The following is a 15,900-nucleotide window of genomic DNA, read 5'->3' as shown; positions in this document are numbered from 1 at the left end:
AATTTGATCTGTTGTGATATCTCATGTTTGATTTCTCCTTGATTAGTGTATGTATCTCAAGTTATATCGCTTCCTTTTAACCAGGAGGGGGACAACCTCTCATGGGAGACAATATCTGACCATGAATTGCAAGACACAGAGGAGAAAATGACCAAGATAATTCAATGATGATAGCTGAGATTTCAACCAAAAAAAAATTTAAATTATTTTAAAAATTTAAGTTTTATTAAAAGTTTTTAAAAAATGAAGCGGATTCGTTTTAGTTTTGTGTTATATGGATACCTTCCTTCCCATTTCATAACCCTTTCTAAATATTTCTTGAAGGAGAATGATGGTTTGGTTCACAACAGGCAAGTAAAAAAACCCAACACCTACTACTCTAATCAGCTTAGAAGGCTCCTTCTCACCTGAATAGTTTGGTTATGGATATGGATTAGAGGACAGACCTACACAGGTGATGTACATAGTAGGCATCTGCTGCAGACCACCTTAGCAAAAAGAGGAGGTAGATGAACCCTTCTTCAGAAGGCAGGAAGATGCCTCGTGATTGCAGGCGCTGGTACTTATGAGAGTTTTAATCATGCTAATATCTGCTTGAAGGACAGCAAGTTGGTCTTAAAGGAGAGCCTCCTCAGAGCACAGAAGAGTCCATTCCAATGCAAAGCAAGTCAAGCAAGTGTGGCATAAGGCCACCTTGGCTAAACATGGATCTCCTGACCAAGCTCAAACACAGAAAATAAATATACAGAAGACAGAAGAGGGGATAGAGCACTTAAGTGGAACATAGAGACATGTCCCAAGCATAAGAGAATGGAGTCAGAAAAGCCAAAGCTCAGCTAGAGTTGAAACTATTGAGCAATGTAAAGGGCAAGAAGGAGGGCTCTTGTGAGTACATTGACAGCAAAAGGAAACGTAAGAAAAATGTGGGTCTGATGCTCACTGGGGTAGGGGAACTAGTGACCAGGGACATGGAAAATACCAAGGTACTCAATGTCTTTTCTGCCTCAGTTTCCACTGAGGAATGTCATTGGAAGGCTGCTTTATATTATCTTCAAAAGGTCATGGCAACCCTGGCACCTGATGACTGGAAAAAGGCAAACATCACATCCATCTTTAGGAAGGGCAAGAAGGAGGATCCAGGGGACTACAGTCCAGTCAGTCTATCCTCAGTCCCCAGGAAGAGTATGGACCAGTTGCTTCTTGAAGACACGTCCACACATGAAGAAAAAAAGGTGACTGGGAACAGCCAGCACAGATTCATCATGGGAAAAATCATGCCTGACTAATCTGATTGCTGTCTCTGACAAGATGACTGGCTGTCATTCCCTTTTATTCAGTACTGGTGCCTATCTGGAGTATTGTGTCCTGTTTTTTGGCTCCCCAATTCATGAAAGACATCAATATACTGGAATGAGGTCAGTGGAGGGCCAACAAGCAGGTTAGGGAACTGGATCACACAATCTACAGGCAAAAGTTGGGAAAAGAGAGTTTGTTCAGCCATCAAAAAGGAAGGCTAAGGGGAGGCCTTATTGCTGTTAACAACTACCTAATGGGTAGGTGTAAAGCAGACGGAGCCAGACTCTTAGCGTGCAGGGATAGGATGAGAGGCAAAAGACACAAGCTGTAAAACAGAGCATTCCAATTACATATATGGAAAAAAGGTATTTATCATGAGAGCAGCCTAACAGTGGAACAGGTCTCCGAGAAAGACTGTGGAATCTCTGTCCTTGGAGATACTCAAAACTCAGATGCACAAGGTCATGGGCCACATGACTTAATTGGCACTGCTTTGATCAGGAGTTTGGACTAGTTGACCAAAGGTGTGAACTAACTTCCTTCTAATGCTAAACAGGGTACTTATGATTGCCCCTTTTAAAAAAGTTAGGAGAACCATTGATAGAAGCATATGTAAAGCAAATATGCCCAAGTATCTTGTATTTTTACTTACTAAAGACCCCAGCATGAATGGTGTGTGTTTCAAACAAACACTTGTGGGTGACAGTCGCAACTTTAGAAAGACTGTGGAGTTTGGACTAGTTGACCTTCCCATATCCATTCCAACCTAAATGGAATAACATTATCGAAACAAGCTACCATATAGTACCAAACCATGCCTTGCAGAGATAACTGCTCAGCACAAAGCAATTACAGGATATGTCTACACATTCATATGTAAGTGAAGGCAAGCCTGCCCATGTGCCGAGGGGACCTGAATTGATGTGACTGTATTAACACATCACCAAGTTTTAATTAATTCTGAATAATTCTGAATACAGTTCTGCCCCAGTTTCAAAACCTAGCCAAATATACTTCTTTTCAGTACCTGTTCACAGTGCCGCATTGCACAAGTGAGAAAGAGAGCTACTCAGAAGCAAGTGTACAGTGGGTACAGGAGGCTTGCATGGAGTGGTATAGTACAGGACATAGAAATGAAGATATGCAGCGTTGAAGACCCCAATCCTCTACAATATGTATTGGTCAGAAGAATAACTAGTTTTGCCAATTTAAGTATCAAAATTATTCCTTCATAAAAGGGCTAAAAGTTCTCCAGACTACTAAACACAGCACCATGTTTTCTTATATTTTGAAAATAAACCAGTAGCTTCTGCTTTACACTTACACTATGTTGTTTACTTTATGCAAACACTGAATGTCATTAAATGTTAAGAAAAAGTGCAACTGTAAACACCCATTAAGAACGTATCAAAAATTCACAGAAGGGAAAATATCTCAATGTCAAATGTTATGAGTACCTCTTAGTACATCAATAATCAAGAGTTATGATGAAACTTTTGTTTCAGCTCTGCCCTTTTCAATACTTAATCACTACACATGTGCTTTAGATAGTAAATTAAAGTATTACTTACTGTGTTCTACCCTGCATCCTCATTATACTCTAAAACACCCTAAAACAGTGACAGTATGAAGCATGTGACCTACTTACTGCAGTTTGTCTGGCTGTTTCTCATCTCACAGAGAGAAGTTCCACAGGGATCAGGACAGGAAGTACATCTCTGGTCTCCCTCCTGACAGAGGGTTTGACCTGAGGAAAATAGAAATTTACTATTCTAATTATTTACCAGGCTAATAAAAATTACTGGGGTGTAGTGATGAGAAAATACATTACAATTAAGTATTTTGTTTACATAGTTGAGTAAGTACCCTACGGCATTTCAAGTGCAGTAAGGAAGTGTTGTAAGGAAGAAAAGCGTGCAGCACTGTCCAGATGTCACTTCTCTTTACCCCTATGTTTAATATAAGAATTTATATCCCAGTTTCTGAATGAGAGGTGGATGTCTGAAAGCCATTTACCATGATACTCTGGCAGAGTATGAAAGTCATTTAAATCAGATTTCAAAAGGAACAATAGGTCCTAGCAGAAAGAGAATACCCTCTAGGAATTATTCTTCAGTGCCATTCAGCTGATCTGCTTCTCATTTTATGATTGTTTTGGTGGACAATAAAAACCATCCTGAAGAAAGGTTGTCAGAGCTGAAGCTTTATTGTCCTTCTTTGGCTGGTTAAAAAACAAACAACAACAACAACAAAAAGAAACCCAAAAAGGCTATGGTCTTAAAGATGGAATTCAGAATAACTAAAACCAGCACCTCATCAAAAAGTTTCTGAGCACATTACCCGGGTAGTTAGTTTCTCTGACAAATCCCTGGACTTCTCTCTGTCTCATAGTGGTGATAGCTCCGTTCCAAACCATTAAATTCTCTCTTCCATATGACTTTTGCAAGATCAGTCATTTAATTTACTATTCTGTACACAGAGACTGAACGGTTTGGATTTTATCATCTCATCCTGTTTAAAATGGTTTATTACAATTATTGCTTAGTGTTTGTATTGCACTACTGTCCACAAACATTAATTATTCAGTCATGGCATGCTTATACTGGGCATACAGAAGATGCTGAAGAAACATCTTGTTTCAATGACCTTGACAACAACCTTGTCCCAAATAACTGATGATGTAGTCATATCTATTCACAATTATGGGGATTTACTTCCCTTCATACATGTTATATATTAAAGCAACGGAGGTACTTTCTTTTGCTGTAGCAATTGACTGTCTTATTTTACAGGTGCATCTGATTGCAAAACGGAACTTGAAAGGTAGGGAAAACCTTTTGACTTCTAAGCTATCACAAATCTTTACATTAAAATTCATTTTTGAAGTTTGCTCCAACTCCTCCTTATCTCACAGTGGAAGAGTTTCTCAACTCTTTAAAAATCCCTGTGCTACAGTGTAGATTCTTTTGATCCTAGCACAGTCAATGCTGAATTTCTATAAACACACTCTACCCTGTCTTTTGAAGGGATCGCAGAACCAGCTGTGAATACATCTATATTAGATTTCTATTGTCACAAAATTAATGACAGCAGTAATGTTAATAGATGAAATACCTTAAATTTCCTTAAGGTATGTAGTGAAGGAGACCATTTTTCTCATTCAGATACAGATGAAGCAATGGTCATTTGTAATCCCGATATGTATCTACTTGTACCATTACACAAGGTCCCTGTATCCTTATATAGGCAAGTGGCAAGTCACTACATCTTGACCTCAAATTTCTACGCTGATTTCACGTTTACTGTGTTTGTAACAAAACCAATATTCCAGATCACTTCAGCCCTAACTTCACTGCCTCTGCTAGGCACACCCAAATTGTTTGATTTGTAGAGCAGAGAAGTCTTTGTATTAAGCGTATGTCCTATTACATTTTCTGTAGTTGCTGAAATCAACAACATAAATAAGAAATATGAAAGAAAGTTACAAACAAGAATTCTGCCTTGCTTTTACATCGACTTTGCAAGGAACCAAAGAGGAATAATCCAAATGAGGTCCAAATTCTGCCTACATATTCTCATGCAAATTTAGGACGGACAGGATGTGGTTGCTTAAAAGAAGAATTTTGCTCTACACAATATTGCAAAATATTAGATAAAGTTTTTTGCACATTGAAGAATGAATAATAAGAACAAGGAAAACTTTCATATTTAACAGCTTTGCAGTTTAATGCTAAATGGAAAAATCTTTTAGCATGATCTGTGAGATCATTGACTACATAATTATCACCCCATCCTACTCCTCTGCATTTAGTATCCTTGAATCTATATCTGTTCATCTTACCAAAAAACATTTTTAACTATTTCTTCAACATCCACAGAGGCAAAAAGCCGTGAAAACAAAACACATTGCTGACTTCTAACCCAGATCATGCATCAACGTTTTCTGTGAAATTCTCTTTTACTAGTGGTAAAAAAATTTAATAGGCTTAAGTTGGGTGAATTTTAGAAGTTGAAATGGTTGCTTATAGAATGTTCTAAATAGTTTTGTACTTTTCAATTTATCCCATTATCCTGCCTCATCTCTTTTATATTAAAAACGGTAGTTTCATTATCAGCAAGAGAAACGGAGGATCGTGGAATTCACAGAATAAGACTGAGGTTGGACATCAGGAAAGATGAAGAATAAAAACTGAGCATTTTGTGAGATAGCACAGTCAGAACTAAGGAAAAAACTTGGTTCTCAGTTTTTAGATTGCCAGAGTCAGAACTGGAAGAAATTTCATGCGAGACCTCTTTGCAACGTCAACATTAATTGTGAAGAAGAATAATGGTAATTTCTATGTTTCAACTTCTTGGTTGTTTTTTGGTATGGAGATGTTTAAATTGGAGTAGAAGGATCCTGAGAACTCAATATGAACAGAAGGGACTGAGTAGACGTGCTTATGAAAGGATTTCTTCTAGACTGGTTCCCTAAAGAAATGAGGCTTATATAATCACACTGTGTATTTATCTTATGATAACAGGTCTGTTCTACTCTAATAACTTTTGAATAGGTTGTCCTATTACCACTACATCTGACAGCACCAGAGTTTTCTAAATAAAGTGAATTCCTTTAATTTCTTAAAAACAAGATTCATAAGAGAAAGACTTCAATAATTCTCACATTGAAGGAAAGGCTGCAATCTGAACCTATACCTTACCAGAAACAAGAGAATTACATGTGAAAAATACCTTCAAATGCTGAAACCATCACAACATGACATCATCTCTTTCTGAGTGTCAAACTGTACCACAGGACACAAGTCTTTGGGAAACCATGTTCCAGGGCTCAAGAAACTGCCTGGTTTCCTTTTCTTTCATACAATCCATCACGAGACAGCTATTAAGTAGCTATGAAAACTTACATTCTCATATATTTTCCCTTAGTCACACTAAATCATTAGTTTACTTATGAAAACATCCTTTCTCTGACTCACAAGTTCTGATGAAAATAGGATTTTCATGAGAAAATTCCTCCTCAGACGACACCAATTGCTGCGATAGTAGCTTCTAATTGCTGCAGACAATGTGAATATGTATTAATTTATTTCAAGTAACAGCTGATCATGTCAGATAACCAAATACTATGCTAAATACCACCTCCATTTCTTTAACTTTTTATATTTTTAAGGACTAATAAAACTCTGCTTACAACTTCCTGTGTGAAAGCAGACACCAACCAGCCTTAGCAAGCGTTATTTGAAAGGCAAAGAAAGTAAATTTGTCAGACAGATTTAGCTAAAGGCACTTCAGAACAAAGCATTCAATGGTAGGTTCAGTAAGAACAGTAAAATGAGGGATATCCTTACTTTCACTGCAGTTTTCTTCATCACTTCCATCTTTACAGTCATTATCTCCATCACACTGGAATGCGCTAGGAATGCACTGCCCATTTCTGCATTCCACCAGACCCTGACTATGACATGCTAGAGAGAAAAAAAAGACAATATTCTGATCAACTTAGGTTAATGAAGGTCTTAATTATTTTTTAACATCGCCTTGAAGTTATTTTAGGAGAAGCTGATAACACTGCTTAGCACTGAAGGTCACTAGACATTTTTCATTATATGTAGGCTATGTTTTCAATAGCCTACAGCTATACTGATCTTTAACTACAGGGGCTGAAACTATGTATGTCAGGTATTAGCGAGAGGCTGAGATGAAGGTTCAGCTTTTCCAAGAGAAAAACCCCATCATTTTTACTCATATAAAAATTGTCACCTATTCTTTGTCCACTTACATTCCTTTATTCAGATTAGGTTCTTAGATTTCAGGGAAAATCGTAGTATAGTGGTTGCAAGGTCAAGCACTGAATGGCAGCAAGAATGCAGCATAAGCATATGTCTTATGATAACCTTAATCACATTAAAACATGTGCTAGTTCCCCAAGACTTGATTTTGCAACCTCAGCAATATTCTAGTATAGTTTTTTTGCAGATATACACCATCATCATTGGAGCAGACAGATGTCCAAACTCTGAGAAGGTGTGATAGGTCGCATACAGGCACGTCAGAAAGCTGTCACAAACTCAGAATACCTACAGTTTAAGAGGTTACATACATTCATTCATTACTGTTTAATGGGAACATTACAATTAACAAAAAGCTAATTCTGTAATTAACAAGAAGCTGAAACACAAGGCAATGCTGGTACTTCCCAACAATGGCAACAAATGTGTAATTTGCCGCAGCTGACTACCAGAAGGGACATTTGTCAAGTGTGAACTTCTGAAATCAAATATGCTTGTAGTTTTGCCTTACAAGTAATAAGTAAGTATACTATGTATCTTACATTTTGGTTTTTATTTTTAAAGACAGAAAAAACTAATTTAGAGATTAAGGGAACTTACAGCAATTGATTTCATCTGATTTGTCTATACAGTCATGGTCACCATCACATACCCAATCAGCTGTTATACATCTCCCATCTCCACACTGATGATGCGTCACTGGATTACAATCTATATAAAATGCAAATTTGAGGACAAAAAAAAAAAAAGGATAAGTTACCATTTGTATAATTTATATTATTGATCAATTGTTCTATGCCTATAAGCTAATCATTCTTACCAATGAGCCATTTTGCATTAGTAAATTACAATAAGAGATTTTCTGTACCTGCAGATCTTTTTGCAGATGGTAGATACACATGTTCTGAATTCTATTGCCTATATAGATAGTGATGCATTCATTCCTCCTCTCAGGTGCAGTCGTTTCCATTTGCAAATAGACAAGTTTCTAAGATTTGTTAAGCACATTAAAAGATCTTCTGGCCTCCCATCTCATGGAATGATTTTCAGTTAGCCAACATTTTCACTTGCTGGCAGAGAAAATCATTCCCTACATTTATCTTTTTACTAAGAATTAAAAAAAATATGTTTCTCAAATGTCATATTTGGCACTTAATCAGAAACTATGTTTTTTGCATACGCTCAGAATTTTCCATAAGAATTATCTACAAAGAAACTATTCCAATCTTCATCTTTCTCTTTCTACCCGAATGCTTCCACAAATAAAGAAAAGCATTCTGTTGAGCAGCCTGACTTTACACCAAAATAAATAGGGAGCGTAGACACAGTCCAGTCTGCCAAATCTGCTATGAAACCCATTTATAGCCTGTACAAGAAGTTAGATCTTAAATTTTATATAGAAAAAAACTATCTCAAGATAGGAATGGTAGGAGTCAGATTAATGTTTAGAAAAGTCTTTAATCAAAGACGGTTTATGAAAAAAAACCACACAAAACAACCAAAACTAACAAAAAGTAGTGCAAGATCTTAAAGTATGTTTAATTTGGAGAATAAACATAAAGCAAATCTCAGAAAAAACTGTGCCTTTATTTTTAGTTTTGAAATTCTCTGTGCTTTTCCTTAGAAAAGTGATTGAAGAAAGGTGAGAAATAATATTTTAATTTTTAAAAAATTATTTTAGAGCACTACATTTTTTTCAGGTGTAGTACCAGGAGCAAAAGTTAGAAAAAAATTCAGAGAAAAACTTTCAAAGTTTTCCAGTATTTACATGTGAAGATTATTTTTTTTTATGGCAAAACTTCATTTTTTTCCTATGAATGTGTAGGTAGAAAGACAAATATAAGGAGGCAGAACACACAAAGTTGATTGAAAACACGATTTGAAAGAAACAGAATTTGATCATCAAAACATACAAGTTCACTATGGAGCTTATGTAAAAACAGTTCAGCTATAAAACAGTTGGTATCACCAGTGTGTAGCCTCTTACGGCTTGCTTTAATCTTGTTAAATTCAGCCAAGTTAGCAAGAAAGCAACCATAACATCTTGAATTAGTTTAAAACAAATTGCAAGTCAGAATATTTCTTCAAAATACCACTACCTTCAAAATTTGGATTAACCCAGAACTCTCCTTTAAAACTTTTCAAATTGCATATAGAATTTGTGAGCTGTTTTTACTTTACCCAAAAAGAGTAACAGCAGGGTATATTACTCTTTTAGTAGTTTAAGGAAAAAGATTACTGGCTTAGGCAATACTGCTGTCTTAAAGACTTTAGAAAAGCATAAAACTTTCATTTACCACAGTTTTGTTCATCACTAAGGTCTCCACAGTCATCATATCCATCACAAACAAAGGTATAATTTAAGCATTTTCCTGTGTTGCAACGAAATACATCATCACTGCAGTCTACAAAACAAATTTTTGTAAAACGTTAACATGACATTGGAACTTTCATATAAACTATGAATACTGGAATGTATTGACTAAAACTAGATTAGCTAAAGATACCCTACAATTTACAGGTCTGCATTAATACTCAATGTGTACCAGTTTATTAGAAACTAATATGGAAGAACAAGAAAAATCAAAAGCAATTTTTAGACATTTTTATTCTGTTCCTACCAGCTGCTTTTTTGATCAATACCATGAGGAGAAAGTGCTCTGGTTACACATACGGACCAAAATGTTTAATTAATTTATACACATGAAGTTCTCAAGAAAGGTTGTGGGTTTCATCAGCTAGATTACTAGGCAGTCTTGAGCACCTGATGTGGTTATTAGGTGGAGCTGAAGCTTCTAACAGCAAAATCAAGATCCCCAGACCCTGTTTTTGAGCCTGCCTTTGACCTTACAATGGTTTCAAATGAGCTTTATGCTTTACACAGTTTTGAGCTCAGAAATTGGCCTGATGCCGTCTCATCAAAGAATTCTTAGCACTGTCAGCCCTAAGTGGGTTTAGCCTTTATTTCCATGGCTGAGGCCTTCAGTAAAGCCCTGATAAATATTCTCTGAGAATATCCATAATGCTTGAATAATATCAGGTTTTATAAAAACATGGAATCTACATTGTAGTTAGGAAAGGGGACAGAAGAGAAAATAGGGTTGGTGGTGTCTGATCCCATTAGCAATAACTTTTGATTACAAACACACAGTTGGGAAGTGGGTGACCTAGTTTCACTGCCTTCCTCTAGGTTTTTTCTTCACATCTGGCTTTTCCAGGGAGAATGCCAGGATATAGAACAGCTGGGTGGCTAATCCCTCCTTCCTGTTGAAGCTATGCCACTGGAACCAAGGAAGTTCTTTGTGCCCTTTCTTACTGAGATATGTGGGCATTTTAAGTGAACTCTTTCCTAGACGACATACAGAAAGAGCTCCAAGAGCAGGGACTGGAACACAAGTCTCTCCCCTCAGCTGACATGCTCAACCACTAAACAACAGAATCATGCTACCGCTTGCTTCTTTCCTCTTGGCGTGTGACTCCTGTGTTCATGATTGCACAGTGGTCCCACTTTGAAAGAAGGGTGTCCTTCTAAGTATATTACACACTGAAAGGTGCGGCACTCTCCCAGAAGGTGCAGTGGGATTTCTATCCCTCCAGATCAATGTCAGCCAAGTATTCCACCTCCTAGGTGAGTACTCTAAGTTTCTCAAGGCTTTACCAACCTCAACTCTAAAATTTGAACATGAATCACTTCTTCCCCTTCCCCCACAGAAATATTCATGCTTTCTAAAAGTTTCACATCGTCTTACAAATGTTTCTACAAGTTTCTAAATGTTTCTACAAGTTTCACATCATCTTAGAAAGTCCAAACAGAATTAACAGCACAATGCGAAGGACAATGCTTCAGGACATAAAGTAAAATAATATGGCTGAGCCATGAGCTTTGTAGTCAATAGTTAATTTAGCTTTAAAAGAACAAAAGGCATGAAACAGTAAATACCAAAACCCCCAAACTAAATGAAAATATTTAAATTCTAGTTTCATGTAAGCAGAACAATAGCCAGCTGACAGTAAAATTCTAAACACTACTTGTTTTGAGTATGCAACAGCATGAAATACTCTGGCAACCTTTATCCTTATTGATCACTTTGTAACTGTGACAGTTTCTATGCTTCCATTGCTCCTCATGCAAATGAAACAAAGCTGTCTTTGTTATATAACCAGGACAAGATATATGTGCAGACTCAATGTACAAATTCTGCCACTTCTAGGAGTAAATAAGACCTTAATTCAACAAGATGCTCTGTTCTAAAGCGTGGCATGCAGTGGCACGTGTGTGAAAACATTTTCTTTTGTATTTTATTACTAAAATGGTCTTCATCTTGTTCACCCTTTGTGAAAGAGAAGTATGACTGAGAAAGTCACACGAGGAGGAAGAGGAAGTGAGTGTACATATTAGGGAAGTGTGTGTGTAAGTACAGCCAGGGGGATGTAAGAGACACGGTTACATTTGGTACATTACATGTAAAACTTGCTCATCAGGATCCTTCTGACAGTTCCAAGTTTTGGCATGGATAATTTATGCATTTGTAGATCAGTGTTACAGCTTCTTTCCTGTTCATATTCCTATGTGATAGCTGGCTGAGTTGAATTCTGATTCCTCAGTTGGTACCTTCCATTGGACAAAGTCACAGAGTAAATGGTATAAGCAACACGATGAAATCGTAAATACCAGTTTTTGGCTGCAGCTGTGTAAAAAAGTGACACTGCTAAGTAAATTAAACTATACTTTCAAAAAGAGGGATGGATTCTGCTAACACTGCCAAGTCCACCACTAAACCATGTCCCTAAGCACCACATCTATACGTCTTTTAAATACCTCCAGGGATGGTGACTCAACCACTTCCCTGGGCAGCCTCTTCCAATGCTTCACAACCCTTTTGGTGAAGAAATTTTTCCTAACATCCAATCTAAACCTCCCCTGGTGCAACTTGAGGCCATTTCCTCTTGTCCTATCGCTTTGTTACTTGGCAGAAGAGACCAACACCCACCTTGCTACAACCTCCTGTCAGGTAGTTGTAGAGAGCAATAAGGTCTCCCCTCAGCCTCCTTTTCTCCAGGCTAAACAACCCCAGCTCCCTCAGCCGCTCCTCATAACACTTGTTCTCCGGACCCTTCACCAGCTTCGTTGCCCTTCTTTGGACACGCTCCAGCACCTCGATGTCTTCCTTGTAGTGAGGGGCCCAAAACTGAACACAGTATTCAAGGTGCAGCCTCACCAGTGCCCAGTACAGGGGGACGATCACTTCCCTACTCCTGCTGGCCACACTATTTCTGATACAAGCCAGGATGCCATTGGCCTTCTTGGCCACCTGGGCACACTGCCCGCTCACGTTCAGCTGGCCGTCGAACAACACCCTCAGGTCCTTTTCTCCAGCCACTCTTCCCCAGGCCTGTAGCGTTGCATGGGGTTGTTGTGACCCAAGTGCAGGACCCGGCACTTAGCCTTGTTGAACCTCATACAACTGGCCTCGGCCCATCAATCCAGTCTTTCCAGATCCCTCTGTAGAATGTTACTACCCTCAAGCAGATCCCTCCTGCCCAGGTTGGTGTCATCTGCAAACTCACGGAGGGTGCACTTGATCCCAAAGATCAAGAACAACCCTGGAGACGCAAGGAAAGCAAAAAAAATGTAAGTCTCAGGAATATTTTCAAAAAAATACTCAATCCCTAAGAGTGTAAAATGCTTGTAGGAAGAGTAAATCATCACTGCCAACCAAAAAGAAACAAAGACATTATGAGGACAAAAAAAGCCAGTGTTTTTCACTGTCAAAAACAAGTGATTCTAGCCAGACCACTTGTGTACACACTAGGGATGAGACAATTAAGTCAATGAGATATTGAGTGCAAGTGAGTGAAATAAGTTTTGTTTAGGATACATATGGCCTTCCTTCCCAATGAGTTTTGTTACATTAATTTCCTACAGAAACAATGACTAATTTGAATGGTTTGATTTTCAAACAAAGCATAAAGTTAAATCATTTATACCAGGTTGTTGTACATATTATATCACAATTTGTAAAGTTCAAAATCTTACTGGAATTATTTAGCAGCATTTTTACCTTCCCCATTCTCATATCAGGAAATGTAACAGTAGTCATGCTTAGGTCACAAATACAAAATGTTTAAATCCAAATCCAAACAAACAAGAATATTTTAATTAAAATTGTAAAGCATACTTTAGAAACATTCTTCCAGATGTTGTTTTCAAAAGTCCTATGTTTCTTTTTAATGCATCCAATTACACTGGCAAGCTTGAGTCTTTTGAATCTAAAGCCATCAAATACCCTTACAAAGATACAATTAGTTACACTTTACAGAATCCTGTTTTGAAATTCTATAAAGTGCTTTAACTATCTAGATGAAAAAAATATGCTGTCTTTTAGCTTTCTGAACCTTTAAGTGCCACTGCCTAGACACCCCAAGGACTAATTTCATTCTCAGAATCACAGAATAGTTGAAGTTGGAAGGGACCTCTGGAGGTCATCTGGTCCAACCCCCCTGCTCAAGCAGGGCCACCTAGAGCCAGTTATGCAGAACTGTGTCCAGACAGCTTTTGAGTATCTCCATGGATGGCATCTCCACCACCTTTCTGGGCAACCTGTGCCAGTGTTTGGTCACCCTCACAGTAAAAGAAAAAAAAAAAAAAAAGTTTCCTGATGTTTGGGAGGAACCCCTCACAGTAAAAGAAAAAAAAAAAAAAAGTTTCCTGATGTTTGGGAGGAACTTCCAGTGTTTCAGTTTGTGCCTGGTGACCCTTGTCCTGTCACTGGGCACCAATGAGAAGAGCCTGTTTTCATCTTCTTTACACCTTCCCCTTCAGGCATTTATATACATTGATAAGATGCATCCTCAGCCTTCTCTAGGCTAAATAGTCACAGCTTTCTCAGCCTTTCTTCACAGGACAGATGCTCCAGTCCCTTAAACATCTTCGTGGCCCTTTGCTGGACTCTATCCATTATGTCCAGGTCTCTCCGGTACTGAAGAGCCCAGAACTGGTCATAGTACTCCAGGTGTGGTCTCACCAGTGCTGAGTAGAGCGGAAAGATAATTTTTCTAACGCAGCCCAAGATACCATTAGCCTTCTTTGTGGCAAGGGCACATTGCAGCATAAAAGTTCAAATTTTTATCTTCTTTCTCAAATATTGCTAAATATTGCCAAATATTTAGTAATTAAATGGTGAATAGCAACTAAATTTTTGGGAGTACTGAATATTTTCATTATTATGGAAATGTCAGTCACTGCGAAAGTTACTACTGAACAATCTTGAAACTGAACTGAAACAACTTATAAATGAGCCTAGGATAAGACTTAAATTTGATAGCATCTACTTTGATCGAAGGAGAAGCATTTTAAGAATTAAAAAATCAATCATTTCATAAATTTAATTATGAATTCATTATAAAATTATAACCTTCAGTTATCTATAATGATCCCTAAGGCAGAGTCTTCAAACTACTCATACACTTAAAACTTGCATACATTGGCTGGACTTGAAGAAAATAATACATTTTTAGGGTTAATAGTCATTTTTGCCATTTATTTTTCATTAATGGAAGTCTAGTAGTTTTGCTTTTATCTCAACAGAAGAAGAAACCTCTTCATTCCAATAAGATTAAGAACATAGCTGCCCTCACACATGGCTGTGGCCTTTGTCAGAAAAGGAGACATGAACTGTCATGATGCCCAAAGGTCTCTTCCTTGTAGCACTCTGAAGAGGGAAGATAATGAAAACCAAACCAAATATCCCAAACTAATGCACCTTTAAAAGTGTGTTTAACTTAAACCAGGAATAAAACACTGCTGTGCAAAAACCATAATTTTATTTTTATTGCCAAGTAATAATCCTAACTAGTACAAGGTAACAGTAAGGTTGCCCTGAGTGTCTTAATGGTTTATTTCCATGCTTTAGTAAGTTCTGGTAAAAATGTTCCTCTAATCATGGTCAGTGGCTGAGGTGAGCTGCTCCAGAGCCGGCCCGATCTGCAGCGGAGCAGCAGATCTTGGCACACAGAGGGGTTTCCTGAGGCAGAGAAACGCCAGGGGAGCGGAGAGACATGCTAGGAGCCAGCAGCTCTCCCGAGAGATGCTGACTGAGGCCTGGGTGTTGTCAGAGCAACCATGGCCACCCCACACCTATAAAAAGCAGCCTAGGGAGCGCAAGCAACCAGAGCGTGGTGCAGTAGTTTCTGCGGCAGGGTGTCATCACCCTACCAGCTCAAGAGTCTTGGTGGTCTTCACCCTCTCAGAAGGAGCTTAGCTATGGTATCCACCCAGCAGAAAGCTATGTCCTCTGCACTTGCCGGAATGGATGTGGCAATGCAGACAGAGCTCCCACAAAAACATGCAGCCATCCAGGTCTCAGGCTGCAGGGTGTGCCAGAGCCTTTCACTGGTAACAGATGACAGTGTGAGGTGTGACCACGTGGACTATCTGCTCAACTTGCTGGCAGAGCTACAAGAGGAAGTAGAAAGATTAAGGAGCATCAGGGAGTCTGAGAAAGAGATAGACTGGTGGAACCGTACTCTGCCCTCCCTGAGACAGAAACAGGAACAGCCACCAGAAAAAAAACAAGATCAAGGGGATCCTGTATCCTCCCCCCACCAGGCTGAATGCAGTAGCTTAAAGGAAAGGAGTGAATGGAGGCAAGTCCACGCTCATGGCAGCAGGCGGACCTCCTCCTTGCCCACCTCACCTTCTCAGCTGCCTCTGTACAACAGGTATGAGGCTTTGGATGTGGAATGCCAGTCAATGGATGATGTGGATGATGGTCCATCTACACCAGAGGTGTTGCCAAGGTCAGAAAGGCCTACC

The 15,900-nt window shown here is 38.5% G+C and overlaps 1 protein-coding gene across 1 annotated transcript in view; it reads right to left on the bottom strand.

Moving 5' to 3' along the window:
* CORIN (corin, serine peptidase) overlaps positions 1-15,900 on the bottom strand; it is a 140,865-nt gene that overhangs the window by 45,018 nt on the left and 79,947 nt on the right. Inside the window, exons 6-8 of the mRNA XM_009335224.1 lie at positions 9,383-9,490; positions 6,645-6,761; positions 2,945-3,043 (exon numbers count right to left, since the gene is read on the bottom strand). Of these exons, the coding sequence (XP_009333499.1) occupies positions 2,945-3,043; positions 6,645-6,761; positions 9,383-9,490 (324 nt within the window). The remainder of the gene's footprint in view (positions 1-2,944; positions 3,044-6,644; positions 6,762-9,382; positions 9,491-15,900) is intronic.

Source organism: Pygoscelis adeliae, unplaced genomic scaffold (genome assembly GCF_000699105.1).
Source record: "Pygoscelis adeliae isolate BGI_AS28 unplaced genomic scaffold, ASM69910v1 Scaffold21, whole genome shotgun sequence".
In the NCBI taxonomy this organism is placed as follows: domain Eukaryota; kingdom Metazoa; phylum Chordata; class Aves; order Sphenisciformes; family Spheniscidae; genus Pygoscelis; species Pygoscelis adeliae.
The sequence above is the reverse complement of the archived record's forward strand: the minus strand, read 5'-3'. Positions and strand labels throughout refer to the sequence as shown.